This window comes from Wolffia australiana, chromosome 19 (assembly GCF_029677425.1).
Source record: "Wolffia australiana isolate 7733 chromosome 19, ASM2967742v1".
In the NCBI taxonomy this organism is placed as follows: Eukaryota; Viridiplantae; Streptophyta; class Magnoliopsida; order Alismatales; family Araceae; genus Wolffia; species Wolffia australiana.
The window spans coordinates 9,925,226-9,946,436 of record NC_135853.1 but is presented as its reverse complement, the minus strand read 5'-3'; the positions used below and the strand labels follow the sequence as shown (position 1 = coordinate 9,946,436).

The 21,211-nt window shown below is 42.5% G+C and overlaps 2 protein-coding genes across 2 annotated transcripts; both read right to left on the bottom strand.

Annotated features, from left to right (window-relative positions):
- LOC144715643 (pectin acetylesterase 6-like) lies at window positions 1–9,263 on the bottom strand. Its single transcript, XM_078590601.1, has 12 exons — window positions 8,926–9,263; window positions 8,745–8,827; window positions 8,423–8,552; window positions 8,245–8,318; window positions 2,143–2,229; window positions 1,441–1,565; window positions 1,277–1,337; window positions 1,117–1,170; window positions 956–1,033; window positions 718–823; window positions 459–604; window positions 1–279 (listed from the first exon to the last, which is right to left on the bottom strand). Exons 1-12 carry the CDS (start codon window positions 9,065–9,067, stop codon window positions 178–180), a joined length of 1,188 nt encoding a protein of 395 aa, XP_078446727.1. The 5' UTR covers window positions 9,068–9,263; the 3' UTR covers window positions 1–177.
- Window positions 9,264–12,243: 2,980 nt separating this feature from the next.
- On the bottom strand, window positions 12,244–19,221 carry LOC144715496 (Sec23/Sec24 protein transport family protein). Its single transcript, XM_078590428.1, has 6 exons — window positions 19,094–19,221; window positions 18,407–18,871; window positions 16,501–18,321; window positions 15,797–15,913; window positions 14,728–14,799; window positions 12,244–12,619 (listed from the first exon to the last, which is right to left on the bottom strand). The coding sequence occupies exons 2-6, from the start codon at window positions 18,851–18,853 to the stop codon at window positions 12,482–12,484; spliced, it is 2,595 nt and encodes an 864-aa protein (XP_078446554.1). The 5' UTR covers window positions 18,854–18,871; window positions 19,094–19,221; the 3' UTR covers window positions 12,244–12,481.
- Between the last annotated feature and the right edge of the window lie 1,990 nt (window positions 19,222–21,211).

Sequence of the window (21,211 nt, the reverse complement as noted above, 5' to 3'; positions counted from 1 at the left end):
TTATAACAAAGAAATATCGAATGATGATCTTGCTATCCTTTAGCAACTTATACAACATCCACTGCTGCTGTTATTATGGGGAAGAGGGATAGACTAGAAGAAGAATAAGAACAGGAGACAGAGAGAGAAGATGGTGATGATGATGAAGGTGAAAGAGATGCAAATGAGAGAGTTTCATCAGTTCTGATTGCGGCAGGAACTATCGCATGGATAAGCGCAATCGATCGCCTTGAACCCGCTTCGTTGGAAGAACCAGTCTCCGACTGACTCTGCAATTCTCTGCACCCAAGCCAAGAATGAATCACTAACTATAAAGATGACGATGATGGAGATGTCACTGCTGACGATGACACTGACACTGATGGCGATAATAATGATGATAAAATAGACCAGGAGAACTATCAAGATGACAATGATGGCACAGACAACGACGAGAATAATGATGATGATGAAGATACCTTGTTCTTCAGAGCGGGGGAGCCACTTGAGAACCACGTCTCTGGCTCCTCAGTCTGACAGTGGACAAAGCAAGAATTGATGAAGAGGCCATTTTGGCTCACTGTCGAGAAGGACTTGATGGCGTTCAGCATCTGGTTCCTAAATCCTGCCAACCCAATTATCAACAATTAACACCAACAATTTTATTTGTCTGGCTCTTTAATCCTATCTCTGTTGAGAAAGAGAGAGGGATAAAGAAAAATAGATGAGCGAGAGAACCTTGCAGGACAGTGAATTGATGTGTGTTACAGGTAGCATGGCTTCGTTTGCATGACATCCAGCTGCCAGAGGGATCAGCGGGTGGTGGAGCGACGCTCTCCATAATCTGAACAAAGGACAAAGCAATTCATGAGGATGATCAAATTATAGGATACTTTGTCTATTCAGAGAAGCACAAAACTCGCTGAATCTACAGAAAAATAAGTGAGAGGGAGTCCATATAGAAAATTGAGGGCACCTGCCATAGGTCGTAGGCCGAATTCAAAAGGAAGATCGGGGTCTGGATGTGGTTTATCAAGTTCTGGGGAAAGAAGCACTGAAAGGAAAATGGAACATAAATATCATTACAAACAATATATTTTCTCTAAGAGAATTTTTCTTATGGAACCTAGAACTCACCGAGGTCGGATCCATCCGCGACGTGCAACTAGAAGGCAGGTTCTTGGCCACTCCCTGCAATTACAGAGATTGATGAAAAATGTTCCACATGATTCAAGAGAAACCGAAATTTGGATTGTGGTTAATATATTATGGGCAATGAATTTGATTTCATGCACACCTGGAGGTTAACCACCCCATCAAACATGGATCTCAACGCATGCTGGCCAGCAACGTCAGCTCTGCATAAACGGGATATCAAGGGATGATAAGGAAAATTAACAGGCAGAGAAAAAGATTAATCTCGTTATGGAACTGAATCAGAAGTCTCTTTGAAAGACGTACACATCGAGAAACATGCCCGCATCTGCGAGGCACTTGACCTGAGTTTTTGATGGGAGAAGAGCTCTAAACTCATCACAGTGCAGAATTGAGGACAGACCCCCGGCAGAACAGCCAGAAAGAAGAGCCTGAAAAAGCAATTTGTTAAGGGATTGATAGCAAGATTACAAGGTTAAGTTCCATTTCACATGCTGATTAATCCTTGTTGCCATGGAGAATTGGAGAAAGGAAACATCTTATTATTGGGAAAGCCCACTGGCAGAACGAGAAAATTAGAAGATTGATAGTCTTGAAACCGCATGAATTATGTTATTTTATCGACATAAAATACCATTTCTATTGCAGAGATTATAACAAACAATGAAGGAAGAAATATCCATCAGAAATGAAGTTTTGTGCACTTGATCATTAAAGAACAATTCATCGCAGAATAGTTGACAATTATTGAGCATGACGACAAGACAAAATTAATGTGAGTTAGAAAGAAAACTTCTCACAATCAATATGATAGATACTGGTAGGAAAACAGAGGGAGACCAGGAGTGGGAGAAGGGGAAAGCTGACAATGAACTTCAAATACCCAAAATAGTGCACCGGCCCCAGTTTGGTAATGAAATGACTTCTTTACACAATTTTTTGAGATATTAGAAACCTGATGATCAGTCAATAGAAAAAAAAACATTTTTCAGAAAAAAAGATTCGTACCCTGTCAGCATATTGCATTCCCTTTGACAACAGCTCTTCCATCACGGCTGACCAAATGCGTTGACCTCGGAAGAAGAGGCCGTGTACCTGCAAAAGAAAATGTTATAACAGTTTGATACTATGTACCCAAGGTAAAATTAATTCATCGTGCCTCTTTCTCTGTCTCTTCATCAATCCTCTCTCTCTCTACTATCTATTTATCTATTTATTCTTACCTGCATCTATGTACCAGGAGGGGAAAGTCAACTGCATTCTACGCAGAGCCAGAGGCAAGATAGAACTCTCATTGCAATGGCCAGGGGGGCTGGGATATGGTGCAATCTGGCCTTCTGGGGCAGGGCCTGATGGTACAATCTGATAGGAGCCTTCAGATCATTAAGGAGCACGTCTAGGTCCATTTGGTAGGGCTCGGATGACTGTTGGATCTCCCAAGCTGCATACAGCTAGGAGACTCTGCTACAGCAGATAGGGTGAAGAACCACCATTATCTTTGTCTTCTCTCCCTTCTCAATCTCTCTCTGGTAGGGTCCCTCCTTGGGACCTTATCAACAGTAATCAATCCACCTTACACACTGTCACGATTACAGCTGTGTCTCCCACCAGGCTGCCACTGCCTTCCTCCTGTTAGCTTTTGGAATGCTCAAAGGTGAGAGAGCAGAGGCAGGGCAAGAGAGGAGGCCACCGCCCTGGATCAATAAAAGAAACCCTGGAAAAATCGGTAGCAAAACTCCCTTTCATTCCCATTTTATCTGCTTAAAATAGGTAGAGATATAATAACAATTTTACATAAAAATCCCTGATAAAGTAGAGAGTGAAATCTAAACTCTATTGCTTAGCACACCAAAAGCTCATCCAGTGCCAGAGTGGAAGTTGAACAAGGTAGAGAAAAATCTGTGAATGATGTGGCACCTCTGATAGCAAGCACCAGTTGAGGAGCTCTTATTCTTTGAGGAGCTCAATAGCATGCAACTCTTCTCCAAGCTCGACCTGAAATCTGGGTACTTCCAGATTTGGGTCAAGGAAGATGATATGTTCCCTCTCATATCGTAAGCCCACTAGGGACCTTTTGTCTTTTCATTTCCCCTCCTGCATGCCCTTTTAAACATGTAGCCCGCCACATTGGAGGGCAACATATTTGAGTGGCACATGAATGTCTCCTCTCCCAATGATCAGTGATTCCACCAACAATGTCCACTCCACTTGCCCTTGTCCGTCTTGGCAACATCCACTCCTCCAGCCCTCGTCCCCCTTCCCAAGTGCATTGTTGATCCTAACAGAGACCCTCCCCTGCATTCATTCACGATACCTCCTGGAGTTGGAATGTATCAGACAACAATATTCAAGGCCCATAAACGGACATCACAAGTTTGTGGTCATGCCATTCGGGATTGAGAAATGTTCCACCCATTTTCAAAGCCCTATTGAACCACATCTTTTGGCCTTGCTTGGAAAGGCTCATCTTGACTTTCTTTAATGATATACTCATTTACAGCAAAACCGAGGCACAGCATAAGAACACTTGGCCAGTGTTCTCTATGTTGAAGGATCATCACCTCCATGTCAACCCCAAAAAGTACCTTGGGCTCTATATCTCCAGATGGCATCAGTACTGACACTGAGAAGATTGAGGCTGTCGTGGGGTCGATGGTTCCCAAGACGATCAAGGACTTCTGAGGGTTCTTCAGTCTACCGGGGATACACCATTACTTCATTGCCCTCTTGACAGCTTTGGCGCATTCCTTAACCCAGGTGCCAAAGAAAGATGCTTTTGCATGGGTGGGAGGGACGCAATAAACCTTTCTGCTACTGATGAAAGCGATGGCATCTGTCTCTATCCTGGCTCTTCCGGACTTCATGGTGGAGTTGTACATGTCAGAAGAGGGGCTGGATGCTCTGCTGTTGCAGGAGGAGAGATTCAGCTCCAAAATCAGCCATACCTTTTCTGCTATTGCCCAGCTGAAATCATCCTTTGAGCAGGAGTACATGGCTACAGTGAAAGCACTAGTTCATGTTCATTCTGATACGATCTGCGTCGAGACTGGATCGATCGACTCTGTAATAACCCCTTTGAACTGTAAATTGTAATTCTCAATTGAGCAAATGCTGTCTTCAACCACAGAATAGAGGAGAAATTTTTTTGATGAAGGAGGGGAACAAGGAAAGTGAGAAATTCCCCGGGAAGAAGGGAAAGAACAGCAATGATGAGGAATAGCAAAGGATTGCCGGAGAGGGGAGGACGGAGAGGGAGGAGGTAGGAGGGGGGAGAGACTCACAGTGATACTTCCTGCTCTCTTCTCCCAAGAAAGAGGGTTTAAATGGGACAAACAACGGGCTGGGACTGGCCTTCTGAACTGGGCCGCTGCTGCGGCTTCTTCCGAACCTAATGCATTGACGAATCATATCACATTCCCTTCCACGTCCCCATCATCCTGGAGAGATTGAAGTTCCTCAGGGAGCACAAGTAATGGATGCTAAAGTTGAATCCCATCAGCTTTGAGGCCAACACTATATCCCCAAAGAGATAGATTGCTCACTCTCACTTAGCAGGGATGAGCACTTAGAGCAGTGCAGAAATTCGTTCCAAGTGGGTGAATTTCAACCGACCCAACCCCATGAGGTGGCATGCAAAGAAGACGTTGGCAGAAATCCAAACCGACCACTGCCCCAAATTGTCCTGCCACAGGACCTTTGACAGGGCAGGTCCCCCATGTGGGAGTGCCTGCTGATGACTTTAATTAACAAAATGTTGGTACCAGAAAAGGTTTGATGTTAGATTCAACCTCACAACCACGTCCAACTGATTATAGATATCACCCAGTCATCTATGAGCCATATTTATTTTTTATATTTTTTTTTAAATGACCAAAGAAAACCACACATTTTTTCTGCCCCAGTTCTCCCCCACACCCCCCCTGGTTTGGATGAATGCTCTCTAGGCTGGAAAGCAGAGGGGGTTTCAAACTTTGGAACCACACTACACAACAACAATCCAACAACCGTGATCACACCATCCCTACTCCTTAGTTACATGAAATCAGCACACGGCCACAAATTTCTTATTCTAGGCCTGGGATTTCATGTGATGAAGTGCATGCAAGCCTTGCTTGGACCAGATTTCAAGTGCATTTGAGGACTGTTTGGTGGTGCCACCTCCAAAATTCCTTGATGTTCCAATGGGGGTTCATGCAGGATACCTGAAGACGTACAAGCGCACATCACATAGCAGGTGATCTGGCCAGGGAGGAGGTTTCTCTCGAGGAAAGGATTATTGGACGAAAAAAATAAAATAATAATTGAGAAAATGAAAGACCACAGAGTGACACTGGGGCCTACACACCTGGATCAATGCCTGTTCACCTCTCGGGGCATCTCTCTTACTGTATTTGCTCTCTCATCGAGAGCATCTCCGAACCAACTGGTCCATTCACCGCATCTCCTGATCCCTTTCTCTTCCTCCCTTCCTACTGAATTGACCATGCAGTCGCATCTTCTTGCCTCCCCTCATTCAAAGGGTGCTACATGTATTTATCAAAAATTATCCTCATGCAAATGATAAAAGTACACCTGAGGTGTTGGGGAAGTGTATCAGGGGAACACTATCACCCAAGAACCTGTGTCCATGGGGATCATTCTTGACTCTGATGGGCAGTGGCTATCAATCAGTCACCATGATGGGGATATCATGACTCTGATCACGCACATCTGACATGTTCCTATGATGGCTGGAAAGGGAAGACGTGCTACAGTCGGCACGGATATCTCTCTTGTGCTCATGCTGCTGCCATTGAGAATTCACATTCACTTCAGCTGATCATGTTGACCACTAAGTACTTCAGACGCGACTGGCAAACAGTCTGCTGATCTGTTTATTGCAATACCTGCTCTCCTGTGAGCTACAGATCTATCTACATCTGAGGATCTGTCTTCCTCCTCACCTCCAATCTAAAGTGATAACGGTCTGTCAACGTCTGATGGTCAATCTTTCTCGTCATCCCCAGATGACTTTATTTCCAGCTAAAGCTCTCATCTTTCTATCCATTTTTCTGACTATTGTAACTGATTTTCTCACATTCTTTACCTTCTACTGTACAAGGCACTGGGTGGTCTTGGATGGTCTATACCTATGGCGGAGATGTAGGCTCTTTACCCAAAATCAGACTTGGCCATTTGTTACGAATCAATAATATGAATCAATTGTTGGTTGAAACTGAGAGTACACTATCAAAGTTGGGGCCAATGGATCACTGGGTTGGCTTAAGGCTTGACTTATCACTTGTGTTTTTGCCCAGACTTATGAGGAGAATCAATTCGATATTTTTTCTACAGCAGACAAGAACACATTTCTGTACAACATTTTGGTTCTTGTAGTCTGCTTTTGTATCCTATCTTTCAGCAAAATAACAAAATATATGTCTGTAGAGATTTTTGAAGGGAGAAGTTTACATAGAGAAACCCCCTGGCTAGGTTCACTCAATTTATCAACATTGCCGTGTAATTCAGGATTCGTCAGTGTACTGTATATTCCTCTGGATATATAGTATTATGGCTATGAACGCCGTTGATATAGTCTTGACTGGTGATGATGAGAATAGTATTTCTTAGTTTAAGGCCTTCAGAGTAAGTTGACCACAAAGGATCCCATTCATGTGTGGTAATTTTTGGGCATTGACGTTGCTCAGTCCACCGTAGGATCACTCATTAGTTAGAGGAAGCATCCTTTGGATGGTGGATGCTGGTCAAATGGATGTAAATTCATTGGATAAACCAATAAACTCTTAAGTTCACCTTGAAAAATGATGCTGGTGTCTTACTGCAGGATCTACTTAGTATCGTTGACTAGCAGGTCAAGACAACTATTTAACTCGGACTTGACTAGACATCATGTTTACCACCTGTACGGACTGACCATTCTTGGATACCAGCGAAGCACACAATCTGGTAATTACAGCAATCGCCTGAAAAGGGACTTCTTTATATGCCTTCGACTCACTTGGAGATCCATGGCTATTCAACCTTAAGTGGGCAGGGTTTCATATAGAGTGGCGATATGCCATTGGATAATGTGTGCTCCTTGTGATAGGAACCTCCCTAGGTCCTATCAAAGGAAGCAAGCCAAGAAGACACAGGAGGCCACATCTGAGTTCTAACAACTTTGACTTGGTATTGACAGCATTGATCAAGGAGCTTTGACCGAATCTTGAGCCCTATATAAGGGGAGAAGGTGGGTCAGAATAATCAGGAATTCAATGGCTGCTTCAGAGGGCTGGACGCCGGGGGATCTTTCCCGATCTGGAGAGGGAGAAGTGCTGGTCTGGTCTTCTTCTTGCAACGTGTTTTTCCTTCACGCTTCCATCTTCTTTCCATTCAAGTTATTTTCCAGGCATTTGCTCCACCATTTCTTGAGACTGGGAGTTATTGTCTTGACATTGTTTGGTGCTTCAGTCCTTCAATTCAATTGATATTCTGAGAGACAAGATCTAATCCGTCAATATTATATTTGCGGCCTGAACAATCTTGTCAGATCTCCCCGCATCTCGTGAAGTTCTTGATTGATCCTAAGAGGATCTTATCACCTTGGCAATAGCCTTATCTCATCGGAGAGCTAGAAAGCATCTGTCGTCCAAGCCAGCACAAAATCTGAACATAGAGCAGTGGTTTACACTACTAGTCAGCTTCTGTGAGTCTGAGTGTTCTCCTTGTACTAGTTTTTTGTCATCGCCACCAATGTATCTATTCCCTGAGAGTCATGCCATCATTCATATCCCAATAATCCAGCCTTTCATGAGGGAATGCTAAACATCAAGGTAGGTTGCAACATCATCTGTGAGAAGATTCATGCTCACTTGAACAACAGGCAGAACTCTTCACGCATCTTGGTGTTTCAGGCTTAGAGATTATTGATTCCTACAAAAAGACAGACTAAATGGCTTCTGATGAAAAAATGCTGGATCATCCTATATTGCGCCGCCTAATTCTTAATAACGGTAAGCTACGTCCTTGAGAAAATATTACTGACCCCACAAAACCAACGGGTTAAAAAAATTTAAAAAGAAGTAAAAAACAGAAAAATTCAATTCTAAACAGGAAAGAGAATTTCCATACCTCATCATAGCCCTCGCCACTGAACGATCCACCGTCACAGTACCGAACCTTTACTAGGTTCCAGTTGTAGAAATCTGAAAAATACTAGCTCCAATTACTCAACAATCCGTCGATCTTCCCATTAGAAAGCAATGACCTGTGTCAAATGTATACTTAAGTAAAAACACAAAATCAGTACCTGGGTTTTCATCAGCCTTGTTGCTCAGGATGCCAGAGAAAGACAGCTCCTTCTCCATATACTTCGACGAGCCATGATGGGTCGTCTTCCTGAAGACGCAAGTCCTCGCATTATTGCACCAACCTCCCCCCTGAAAGAATAAATAAAAAGAAAGAAAGAAGCAATGTTTCATCATCAAATAATAAAATTAAGAAGGTCTCAATTGAATCATTAATTGGGAACTATTAAATATAGAAAACCCGATAAAATAAAGAAATCAACCAAAAGAAATCTGACTTTTCTCCAGAAATCTCATGAACGGAGGTAGGTTCTTCTTCCTCACCTCGAGCTGTACAAGCCAGCTGTTGCTGCCCGAACCATACCCACGATGAAGATGATATGCCGGCGGTGACCCATCAAGGCAAACTACAGCCGGCAACGAATCAAGAACAAAAAAATAAAAATAAAACTAAAAAAATAAAAAGAAAAATAATTAAAAGGAAGAGGAGTTCTGGTTTTCTGACCGGCTCCTTTAGAGGTGGCTGAGACGATAACAGTGAGAGGGACGAGCACCCCCTCTGCGGTCGTGTTAGTCGAGCGGAGTGCCTCGGCCGGTCTTCCAGTCACCAGGGCGGTGAGCAGAAGCAGGAGAGAGAGAGTGCTCATGGGTTCTTTCTCTCTCTTCACAGCTCGCAATGGCAGAGCTGGGTGGAGAGAAAGATCGGATCTTTGTAGATCAGAGGAACCGCTCACTCATGGGTCGATCAATGTGAGAAGGGGAAGCTAGAGAGAGAGAGAGAGAAAGAGAGAGAGAGATGCTTCTCTTCTCTCGTCTTCTTCTTCTTTTTCTCAATCGTACCTGTCACTGATAGCTAAATACCCACTACCCACTTCGCCCCCTGTCCCTGCCTGCCGTCCCCACTACCCATTTCGCCTCGAGAGCACAAGTGAGAGAAAGTGGTATCTCTCTCTTCTCTCTCTTTTCTCTCTCTTTCTCTCTCTTTCTCTCTCCATCTCTCCTTCTCTCTCTTTCACTCTCTCACTCTCACTCTTACTCTTTCTTCCTCTCTCTCTCTTTATCTCTCTCTCTCTCGATCTCTCTCTCTCTTTCTCTCTCACACACACACCTTTTCTCTCTCTCTCCATCTCTCCTTCTCTCTCTTTCACTCTCTCACTCTCACTTTTACTCTTTCTTCCTCTCTCTCTCATTCTCTCTCTCTTTATCTCTCTCTCTCTCTCGAGCTCTCTCTCATTCTCTCTCTCTTTATCTCTCTCTCTCTCTCTCTCTCGCGCTCTCTCTCTCTCACGCACACACCCTTTCTCTCTCTCTCTCCATCTCTCTCTCGAGCTCTCTCTCTCTCACGCACACACCCTTTCTCTTTCTCTCTCCATGTCTCTCTCACTCTTCTCCCTCACACACATACACCCTTTCTCTCTCTCTCCCTCTTACTGTCTCTCTCGAACTCTTTCACTCTCTCTCACACATACACTCATATCCCTCTTTCTCACTCTTTCCCTCTCTCTCACACACTTTCTCTCTCTCTCCCTCTCACTCTCTCTCTCACCTATCGCTCTTTCTCACTCTTTCCTTCTCTCTCACACACTTTCTCTCTCTCTCCCTCTCACTCTCTCTCTCACCTATCGCTCTTTCTCACTCTTTCCTTCTCTCTCACACACTTTCTCTCTCTCTCCCTCTCACTCTCTCTCTCACCTATCCCTCTTTCTAAATCTTTCCCTCTCTCTCACCAACTTTTTTCTCTCTCTAAATGATTGAGAGAGTTAACCTTCAGAGTGGGAAGGTGGCTGGAATGCACGGATCTCAGTAGCCCCCCTACTCCATGACCGCCTCACCGACAGCACAACTCTTCATGGAAATCCCAGAAAACCCTCCAAGAAAAAAAAATAATAATAATAATTTAGCAAAGTTTCTGAGCCACGTAAAAGTTGAGTTCTTTTGCATCCACTGCTCATGTGTGGTTCATCCGGATGAGAGAGAGATCCGTGATTCACCCCTCTTCCCGTGACATGCATTATCGTGGTGGTGGAGTGTCCTCAAATCTTAAGGGGAAAAACTTAAATCTCATATTCATGGACACCCGTGAAACCCATAAATAGGTTTGTTGGACTGATGGGCGACCGATGTCAGTCGTCGTCTGGGGTTTAGATGATGGATGACTGATCACAAAAATTACGGAACTGATGACGAGGATGAATGATGAGGTTTGGGTATAGTGCAGGGACGAGGACAGGACGGTGTTTTCGTCCCAAGATGAAAACTCGTCCCCTTCGCGAGGTTGGACGAAAACTGGGATAAAAGTCGTCTCCCTGGGATGTAAACTGGGCCGAAAACTGAAAGAGACCCAACCAATGCCGATGAGGGGCATGACGACCGTCAACAAGGGGATGACAACCATAATCAACTGGGACGACCAACCCCAACAGGGGGACGACGACCGTTGACAAGGGATACGATGATTGTTGATCACTTGGACAAAGACCATGAAAGATGGGGACGACGACCGTTGACAAGGGAGACGATGATTGTTGATTAGACATGGCCGTTCTGTTCTTTTTGTGCGAATTTGTGCAAATTGTTTGTTCTGTTCGGTTTTACGAACAGAACAAAAACGAATTCGAACAGAACATCGCACAGACCCGTGTGCGGTTCTTTTGTTCGCGTTGTGCGCATTTAGTTCTAGCTTTGTGCGAATGTGCGAATTTTGTTCGTTTTTTTTAAGAAAAGACCAAAACAAAGAACAAGGCCCTGTGCGGTTCTTTTTGCGAATTTTTTGTTAGTTTCAAACAAACAGAACAGAACAACCATGTCTATTGTTGATCACTAGGACAAAGACCATGAAAGATGGGGACGACAACCATTGACAAGGGAGATGATGATTGTTGATCACTAGGACAAAGACCATGAAAGATGGGGACGACGAACATCATTGATGGCGGACGATAATTATTATCGACGACGGGGATGATAACCATCATGAACATGGACGAGAACTTTGTGAATGGGGATAATACTGTGTTTGACCGGGACAAGGACCATCATAGATGGGGATGATGATCAGCATCAACTTGGATGGTGACCGTCGTTGATTGGACAACAACCACAATTTACGAGGATGACGACCATCATCGGAGGAAATGGTGATGACTGTTGATAGAGACTGACACTGTCAACTTACTGCTGTAAACATCTCTCTCACTACCTCGATTGAGCATTCTCTCTCTCTCTCTCTATCTCTTCCCTCTCTGTGTGCTTTTATAACTCCCTCTCTCTGCCTCTCTCACTCTATCTCTTCTCTCTCTGTGTGCTTTTATAACTCCCTCACTCTCCCTCTCTCACTCTTGACTGCTCACTCCACCTCTCTCTGTATCTCATGTGTTTACTCTCTCACTCGCTCTTATCTCTCTCTTTTTCTCTCTCTAACTCTCGCCCTTGCACTCTCTCTCTCTCTCTGTGTCCCTCACTCTAATATCTAATTGCATCATATGCTTTACCTTATCCAAATAAGTTACCTTACATAATTTTAAATTTAATGAAATGAATTTCTTTACATGTCATAAAAGTTATCCAACATCCAAATTTAATTTCAAGGTAACCAAATAAGATTATTAGAATATCAGATTTTTGGTAGCATTATCTTCAGTAGTTAATACCCCCAACTAACATAATTAAATCAACCAAACGCGACAATCAAATCAAATTGGCCAGTCTTATAGTTCATTCAGTGAAACAAAGCCTGTCTCGGAGCTCGTCACACACATGTAAAGCATCAAAACTGGAAAATATAAAAGGGATTGAATTGGATGAACTAGCAGAGGAAAACATATTATAGGAAACTCAATTTTTATTAAGTGGGGATGACTGGGTTTAAAATGGTTGAGCTTGAATTGAAGGGAAGAGGGGAGAGAATCTACCTAGAGGGGAACAAACAAAGCTATACCCACAAGGGGAGGAGAGAGAAACCCAGCTTTCATCCATATTAGACCTCTTTTTCTAGAGAGAGAGATAGAGTGTGAGCTATTTACCCCATCTGGGTTATGTCTCTTTCTATCTCTAGAAGATTATCATCTGGGCTCTGGGGGGACTAGCTTGAGGCTTCGCATCCACTCACAGAAGCTGAGATCATCGAAATGGAGGAAGCTACTCTTCAACCTTGTCCTCTGCTCAGCTGTCAGAGTCGTCAACTGCGGAAACCTTGCCTCCTGCACACCCCACCCACGTGTCAAGGAACGCAATTGAAAGATGGCGAAAATGATAGAGAGAGATAGAGATAGAAATCTGGATAAGGATGGATTTGGGGGATGATGATGGAGATCGAAGTAGTGATTGAGATATAGATAGATATAGAGAGAAAGATAGAGGAGATAGAGATGGAGATGGAGATGGAGATGGAGATGGAGATGGAGATGGAGATGGAGATGGAGATGGAGATGGAGATGGAGATGGAGATGGAGATGGAGATGGAGATGGAGATGGAGATGGAGATGGAGATGGAGATGGAGATGGAGATGGAGATGGAGATGGAGATGGAGATAGAGATAGAGATAGAAATTAAAGATAGATATGGAGAGAGAGAGAGATAGAGATAGAAATTAAAGATAGATATGGAGAGAGAGAGAGAGATAGAGATAGAAATTAAAGATAGGTATGGAGATAGAGATAGAGATAGAAATTAAAGATAGATATGGAGATAGAGATAGAGATAGAAATTAAAGATAGATATGGAGAGAGAGAGACAGAGATTGAGATAGAAATTAAAGATAGATATGGAGAGAGAGAGAGAGATAGAGATAGAAATTAAAGATAGATATGGAGATAGAGATAGAGATAGAAATTAAATATAGATATGGAGAGAGAGAGAGACAGAGATTGAGATAGAAATTAAAGATAGATATGGAGATAGAGATAGAGATAGAAATTAAATATAGATATGGAGAGAGAGAGAGAGATAGAAATTAAAGATAGATATGGAGATAGAGATAGAGATAGAAATTAAATATAGATATGGAGAGAGAGAGACAGAGATTGAGATAGAAATTAAAGATAGATATGGAGATAGAGATAGAGATAGAAATTAAAGATAGATATGGAGATAGAGATAGAGATAGAAATTAAAGATAGATATGGAGAGAGAGAGACAGAGATAGAGATAGAAATTAAAGATAGATATGGAGATAGAGATAGAGATAGAAATTAAAGATAGATATGGAGATAGAGATAGAGATAGAAATTAAAGATAGATATGGAGAGAGAGAGACAGAGATTGAGATAGAAATTAAAGATAGATATGGAGAGAGAGAGAGATAGAAATTAAAGATAGATATGGAGAGAGAGAGACAGAGATAGAGATACAAAATTAAAGATAGATATGGAGATAGAGATAGAGATAGAAATTAAAGATAGATATGGAGATAGAGATAGAGATAGAAATTAAAGATAGATATGGAGAGAGAGAGACAGAGATTGAGATAGAAATTAAAGATAGATATGGAGAGAGAGAGAGAGATAGAGATAGAAATTAAAGATAGATATGGAGATAGAGATAGAGATAGAAATTAAACATAGATATGGAGAGAGAGAGAGAGACAGAGATTGAGATAGAAATTAAAGATAGATATGGAGATAGAGATAGAGATAGAAATTAAATATAGATATGGAGAGAGAGATAGAGATTGAGATAGAAATTAAAGATAGATATGGAGAGAGAGAGAGATAGAGATAGAAATTAAAGATAGATATGGAGATAGAGATAGAGATAGAAATTAAAGATAGATATGGAGAGAGAGAGACAGAGATTGAGATAGAAATTAAAGATAGATATGGAGATAGAGATAGAAGTTAAAGATAGATATGGAGAGAGAGAGATGGAGATTGAGATAGAAATTAAAGATAGATATGGAGATAGAGAGATAGAGATTGAAATAGAAATTAAAGGTAGAGATAGAGAAACACAGATAGAGATAGAGATAGAGATAGAGATAAAGATAGAGATGGAGAACGAGATAGAAACACAGATAGAGATAGAGATGGAGAAAGAGATAGAAACACATATAGAGATAGAGATGGAGATGGAGATAGAGAGGATAGATTGAGAGAATAGATAGAGAGGGAGATTGAGAGACATATAGAGATCGAGATTGAGAGAGAATGTGAGACAGAAGGAGAGAGAGATTGCAATAAAAAGGGAGACTAAGATTGAGAAAGATTGAGACTAAGATAGAGATAGAGATAGAGATTGAGAGAGACACAGATTGAGAAATATAGAGAGATACATATTTAGATGGAGACATAGAGAGAGAGTATATCGCACCTGCTCATAAGGAGGATCCCTGTGGGCTGGAATCATCCGAGAGACGAGATAACGAGCTTGGGAACTTCCCTCCTGAAAATGACAACCAACAAAACCAGGAGTGATTAGAACAATTAACGAATTCAATCCCACATGAATTAAAAAGAAAAAGAGAAAAAAAAAGAAAAGCAACAGGACAATAACTTCAGGTAATGTGAAAAATAAAAAAACATAAAATGCAGGAGGATCAGCTCCGGGAAGAAAAGAAAAAAAACAAACTGATAGTGCCAAAAAGGTGTTGCCATGAAACAGAGTTAGTAGACGATGAGGAAGTAGTTGCGTCATCATCATTCCTAAATATCTTCATTGTCGAGCTTGTCCATTTAACTTGGACGACTAACAATTATGACGATGACAACAAATTCAATAGTTGGATGACAGTGACGAAGAAGACATCATTAAATGATCCATCTTAGCTTGGATAAGGATGATGAAGATGATAATGACCATTCGTCTTTAGCAGATGGATGAGAGAAAGATAGTGATGGCAATGACATGAATAAATGCTCTATGTTTGTTCAGAAACCAATGAATGACAACGCAAAATGGTGATAATGATATATCTTAGAAATGGGAAGATGAGTAGAATTCGTCACCAACTGATGGATGACTGTGATGATGATGATGTCATTGACAATGACATGATTATATACCTTATCTTTGCTTCTAAACCAATGAATAACGATGATTTCTCTTGGAAACTGGAAGACGATGACACTTTGTTGAAAATGCGCGATCAACTGATGGATGACAGTGATGACGACAATGAAGCTCTTGGAAACTTGATGATGATGACAATCATGGTCTATATGAACAATCGTTGACATGAAAACCTACTAAGCATACCAGAACACCATAAAAAATAAGCAAAATGTTCTAAGCAACAGGAAAGCTGATTCATATGGCTATTTCAGATAGAAATATCTCATTGAGAAGCCGCTCAGATTATCTTTCATTTGAACACTTAATAGACAATATATGAGTTTCATGAAAGGGATAAAAAGAAGAAAGAACATTGAATGGTACTGACTTTAAATGAGAGGATTCGTGGAGCTGGAACTCGCTGCTCAGTCAGCTCTTCAGCCAGGGTCTTGCATGCAGCAAGGGCAGCTGCGCTCTTTCCCTCCTGAGCTGCCAGCTCAATACCCTTCAGATTTCATCAAAAATCAAAAGTTCTCTTATAAGTGAGAAGATGGAAGGATAAGTGGCTCAAAGAATTCTAAAAACGTGAGGAAGAGAAAGGCATTTCCATCATTTAGATAAACAATAACTGCAAGGGGTCATGTCGAAAGAAAATGTGCTATGATTTCATTCGGGTCGCAAGTGTTCCACTAAACCGTCATCTATTCCAATCACAAAGCATAAATTGTTTGATGAGAATCACATCACAAATACTTTAACTTATCAATCCCATACTCAGAGAAAGATGGTTGTGATCTTTCCCCTCTTCCCCCTACAAAAAATCTAAGAAATAAAACCAAGGACTTAGAGTAACAAAAAGGAGGGTCTCAACTGACATTAACAAGCAAAGAGACAGACACGGTCTCATTTAGGTTGGATTTTTGAAATTTGTGAAATGTCCCCCTAAATTTTGTCAAATGACAAAATGGAAGAGGTCGGGAATCACCATTAGCCGGAAGGCAAAGCCAATCAAAAACCCTTGGTAAATCATTCACAAAAATGTATGTTTCCCATAATATACTAGTTCTTTTTATCATTAACAATCAAACTTACCAACCAAATGAAGACATCAGTGCCATGATCAAGCACAATGGCAGCATCAGATTGCATGGCAAGATCATATGCAGGCAGATCCTCAAAGTTACCACCATCGTGGTGCATCAGGCAACGAGGCGCCATCATGCGGAGTGACAAATCAAAGGAAGCATTCAGGAAAATATTTCTCATTACAGATCTCTCGTCCTCATGGCCGACAATATTCCCTAGAAGTGGACCTCTTCTGAGATGGAATAAGTTTTCAGGCAGCAAACTCAATTCCTTGGGGAACTGATACAATTTTGATTTTGGCATTTGGGAGCCAAATCTCTTGGCAATCTCCTTCAGTCTCTCGTCAATAACTAACCTCATGTCGACGGCCTCTGACGCATTTTTGGCATGCAGCAATGTCCTCTTGGCTATGAGCACCGAAACCACATCCTCTTGAATGCTCTCAAGGTAGGACGATACACTGTTCACAGTTGGCAGTCCAACCGTTATTACTCGAGAAACCTCAGCCTGGAATATAGTAGAATATCGAATGGCAAATTGGAAGAAGACGTGATTGCTCTGGATATCGCTTTTAGCCTCCATAGATAGTGCAAAGCTCTGATTCTCTTCAACACTGAGCATTATCACACGAGTCGATGAATCGTTCTTGAACGTTTCATCAGCATCAGGTGGTTCATCTTCTCCAGGCCCAATCACTTGGGTAAGCACAATATCATCAGAGCAGCGAATCTCAAGCAACCCATGAGAACCCGCTTCCCTAGAAGCTGCCCTCTGAAGATTCACACCATACGCCTCCCCAAAGTCATCATGAAGAACCAACATGCCACCAGAGCTCTTCGCAAGGGGCTGAAGAACCGGAACTCGCACTGGGCACGTCCCAGCGCATAGAACATCGACCACGATGTTATGCTGATGGGCTTCATGACCGAGATTTTCCATGTACTTGATAGCCGTCTTCTCCATGTAAGGGTAGTTTGGATGATCAAAGGAATGAGGGACCGAGCCAGGGCCATATGAGTTGGGCCCTGCAACACAGGCCAGGATTCTGCAATTGCCACCGAGCCTCTTGACTATCCCATGGGTCCTCTCGGCAGATGGGCCTCGGATGATGGCTAGGGCAACCTCTACTGCAGCACCGAGGCATCGGTCCCGCACTGCCTCGGGCAATCTGAGAGCATACGGTCTGAGAGAGGAGAAGATTGTATGGGCAACTGCACGCGAAGCATGAACAGGAGCTAAATAGAGTCCAGTGCCATAAATCAAGGCTTTGAGGAGCTCTTTTGTTGGTGATCTGTCCCCTGGAAGCACATCTGCTGATGCAGCTGAACCTTCAGAGAAATCATACACCGAGACAGTTCTCCCATATGTGATGATACCCAATCTTGTGGTAGCAGGAAGGGAGTCGACAAAGGCGTGAAGCGAACCCTGCAAATGTTGCAGGTGAGCTTCATCCAAGCATTCATCTATGACCAGGACAACGGGCGCTGAAGTCCTGGAATCACCCACAGGAACAAACCCTGGATGCCTGTTCCCAGTTCTGACATAATCAATGGTGGGTGAGGAGAGTTCTGGCCACTGACGGACTGCTTCAATACTCGGGGCGATGTACTCGCCATCACTGCTGTTCAATTTCTTGCAAATTGCGCACTGCCACTGCCCAGATCCAAGTAAAATCTTGCAGTATAAGTTTGCATAAGCGCCGCAGTTCCCACATCGGTGGGGCTCGCGTTCTACAATCTGTGGACTTGATGAAATTTCCCTTCCAGGGGAAACCAGGGCCCCAAATCCAAGGCTCGGGTTGTTCCCTAGATTTTTGCTCTTAAGAACCTGATAAAAAACAAAAGGAAAAACACCCAAAAAAATCATTCAATCACATGGAAATCACAGGCCAATGTGGGTGTGCAAGGATTACCTTGTGAGCGGAGAAGAGAACATAAGGGGACTCGAAGGTGGTGTCATCCAATGGCGATGAGATTGGCAGCAATCTCTCGGCAGACCCATTTGCAAATTTAGGGGGAGTTGAAGTGGGAAGAGACGAGCTGGAGGAGAAGGGAACTGGCTGAGGAGATGCCGGAGAAGCGCGAAAGGGTACCGCTGCAGGTCGAAGAGGAGAGGAGAAGACCGGCGGCCCAGGCGGAGTGTTGAAGTGTGGAATTTGGCTGCCTGCAGAGCCTGGAGGAGTGCCAAATTTTGGCCCAATTGGGCTTCCATTCGGTGGTGGCGTACTGAAAGAAGGAATTGGGCTTCCAGAGAGAGATGTCTCCCCAGGAGATGGTGGAAATCTTGGCCCTGGCGTCGAAGTCGGATCGCTGGCGGTGACCGGAGCGGCGTAACCCTTCGGCGGCGACGGATCGGCCATCGCCGGTCACCCAAATCCCTGCCAAATTTGCAGCATGAGATCATTCTTCAAACGATCAAACAGTTTCAAAATATTGCAAGTCTCCCCTAGATCTATGCTTCAAACAGCACCCGCCGGTAGAAACCCGATCGAATGGAAACGAAAATTCCAGGGTTCAACCAAAAAAAAAGGAAAAATTCAGCAAGATAGATGTAATCTCTGCGGCGAAATCATGAAACAATGAGAATTCTAAAACCGAACCTTGAATCCCCAACCCGGAATCGAAGCTCGACGAATCGTCGCCGCCGCAGCGGATCTCGCGCTGAGCTTTGTGGGGGAAGGAGAAGCAGACCAGAGGCTAAATCTCAATGTATTGACTGAATGTTATTTAGTATTAAATGCCCTCTTGATTTGATAAAACGATAGTTTCATGCTTAAAAGTAGGGTTGAATATATAGTTTCATGCTTAAAAATTTTTAGAACTTCGTCCCAATCGTCCCGTCCTGAGTCCGTCCCATCTCTAATATTTACGTCCCCGTCCAGTCCCTCGTCCGGGACGAAGTAGTACATTAGGCCACTCAGAATTTGACACTTGGCATAGCACGTGTGGAATTCCAGCTGGAGCTCGCATGCCGTTACATGACTCTCGCAGGATGTAGAAACCGTCCCGTCCACCGTCCAAGGCCCCGGACGAGACGGTTATTTCGTCCATGGACAAAACAATAGTCCCGTACGGGACCCGCACTATGTCTCAATCGTCTGAACTCAATCTCAGTCGTCCACGGACATGCGTATCTCGACAGACGCTAAATCTCAATCGTCTAAACTCAGGGAAGGGACGATAATTTCATCCACGGATGAAATTATCGTCCCGTCTCGATCCCCCGCGCCTCATCCAATAGAGAATCGATTAGGCATTGTCCAGCTACTTCAACCTAGACATGGTCATTCTGTTCTTTTTGTGCGAATTGTTCATTCTGTTAGGTTTTCCGAACAAAACAAAAACAATTTCGAACAGAACATCGCATAGACCCGTGTGTGGTTCTTTTGTTCGCTTTGCGCAAATTTTGTTCCAGTTTTGTGCGAATGTGCAAATTTGTGCGAATGCGCGAATGTGCGAATTTTGTTCATTTTTTAAAAAGAAAAAAAAAACAGAACAAAGAACAAGGCAATGTGCAGTTCTTTTGTGTGAATTTTTCGTTCGTTTAAAACGAACAGAACAGAACAACCATGTCTATGTCTGCGTCCATGCACTATAGTTGGATGGTCCCCATCTCGTCCCAGTTTTTAGCAAAGACCTGAACCTTACCTAAAGTTCGGTTAATGTTAAAGTCTAAATAAAAAAAATCAACTTGTGCTTCAAACACGGTTTGATGTATCCTGAAATAATCTATATAAATCCATCTTGGGAAATAAAAAGTTTTGTTGGATGTGGCTTCCTAGCCTGCCTTGGTTCATTCCATTCGATCCCCTGCGCCGCATCCAATAGAGAATCGCTTAGGCATTGTCCAGCTACTTCAACATAAAAGAAGCATAGAAACACTGAGAAAGACTCAATGAAGTTATCGCTGTCACAAAAGGATCCTACTCTTTGGTAGATTCATGGCAATGAGACAACATTTTTTAACTATTACATGCAAATTTCAGGGAGAGGAAATTATGTTGAAAATGAATATGACATTAAGTTTCCTGTACTACAGTAATTTGGTTAAGCTTTTCTTTTGCAAAACTTTAAACGGTATCTCATGGCCAAATATTGATTAGTGCATTCTCTACTATGAAATTCAACCTTCAAGATCAATCTGACTGCTTCTATGAAGAAGGTGAGAAAAAAAAGGTTTATGGACTTTTTAATGAAGGCAACAAGGTTTGATCCTAGCTATTAACCAAAAAATGCTGAAAATTTTACTTCAAATTGACACATTTTACCAAATAGAAGACTCACTTAAAAAAAAACTGGATGTTAGGTGGGAGTAGACTGTAATGCCAAAACATTGTAAGAATCTCAAATTTCCTTTAACTTTAGTGATTTAAATCAGATCTTCGGAAATATATATATATACTTTAGACTGCCTTCAGAGTTCCGGAAAGAATAGCAAGAAAACAAATACCACGCTGACTACTAAATGTTATTTTTTGAATAGAATGATTGGTGCCTAAAAAACATATTAAAATCCCACTCATTTGATTGTAATTTCACTAAAGAATAGTATATGCAAAGACATGTGAAGAGAAAATAAAAAAAATCGTTAAAATTTGTTAAATCTGGCAGGTATGCACCAAATTCAACTAGTAGAGTTAGAGTGATTGGTGAAACTGAGACTCAAGTAACTCCCAATATTATCATAAAGACCCTAAAAAGTTCTCAAGCTCATCGGT

Coding starts and splice junctions, on each gene's coding strand:
- LOC144715643 (XM_078590601.1), bottom strand. CDS start 9,067: ATGAGCACTCTCTCTCTCCTGCTTCTGCTCACCGCCCTGGTGACTGGA. Junction 8,553..8,744: donor GCTGGCTTGTACAGCTCGAG/GTGAGGAAGAAG, acceptor TTATTCTTTCAG/GGGGGAGGTTGGTGCAATAA. Junction 1,338..1,440: donor GCGGGCATGTTTCTCGATGT/GTACGTCTTTCA, acceptor CCGTTTATGCAG/AGCTGACGTTGCTGGCCAGC.
- LOC144715496 (XM_078590428.1), bottom strand. CDS start 18,853: ATGGCCGATCCGTCGCCGCCGAAGGGTTACGCCGCTCCGGTCACCGCC. Junction 18,322..18,406: donor TTCTCTTCTCCGCTCACAAG/GTAATCCTTGCA, acceptor GTTTTTTATCAG/GTTCTTAAGAGCAAAAATCT. Junction 14,800..15,796: donor CACGAATCCTCTCATTTAAA/GTCAGTACCATT, acceptor TGTCATTTTCAG/GAGGGAAGTTCCCAAGCTCG.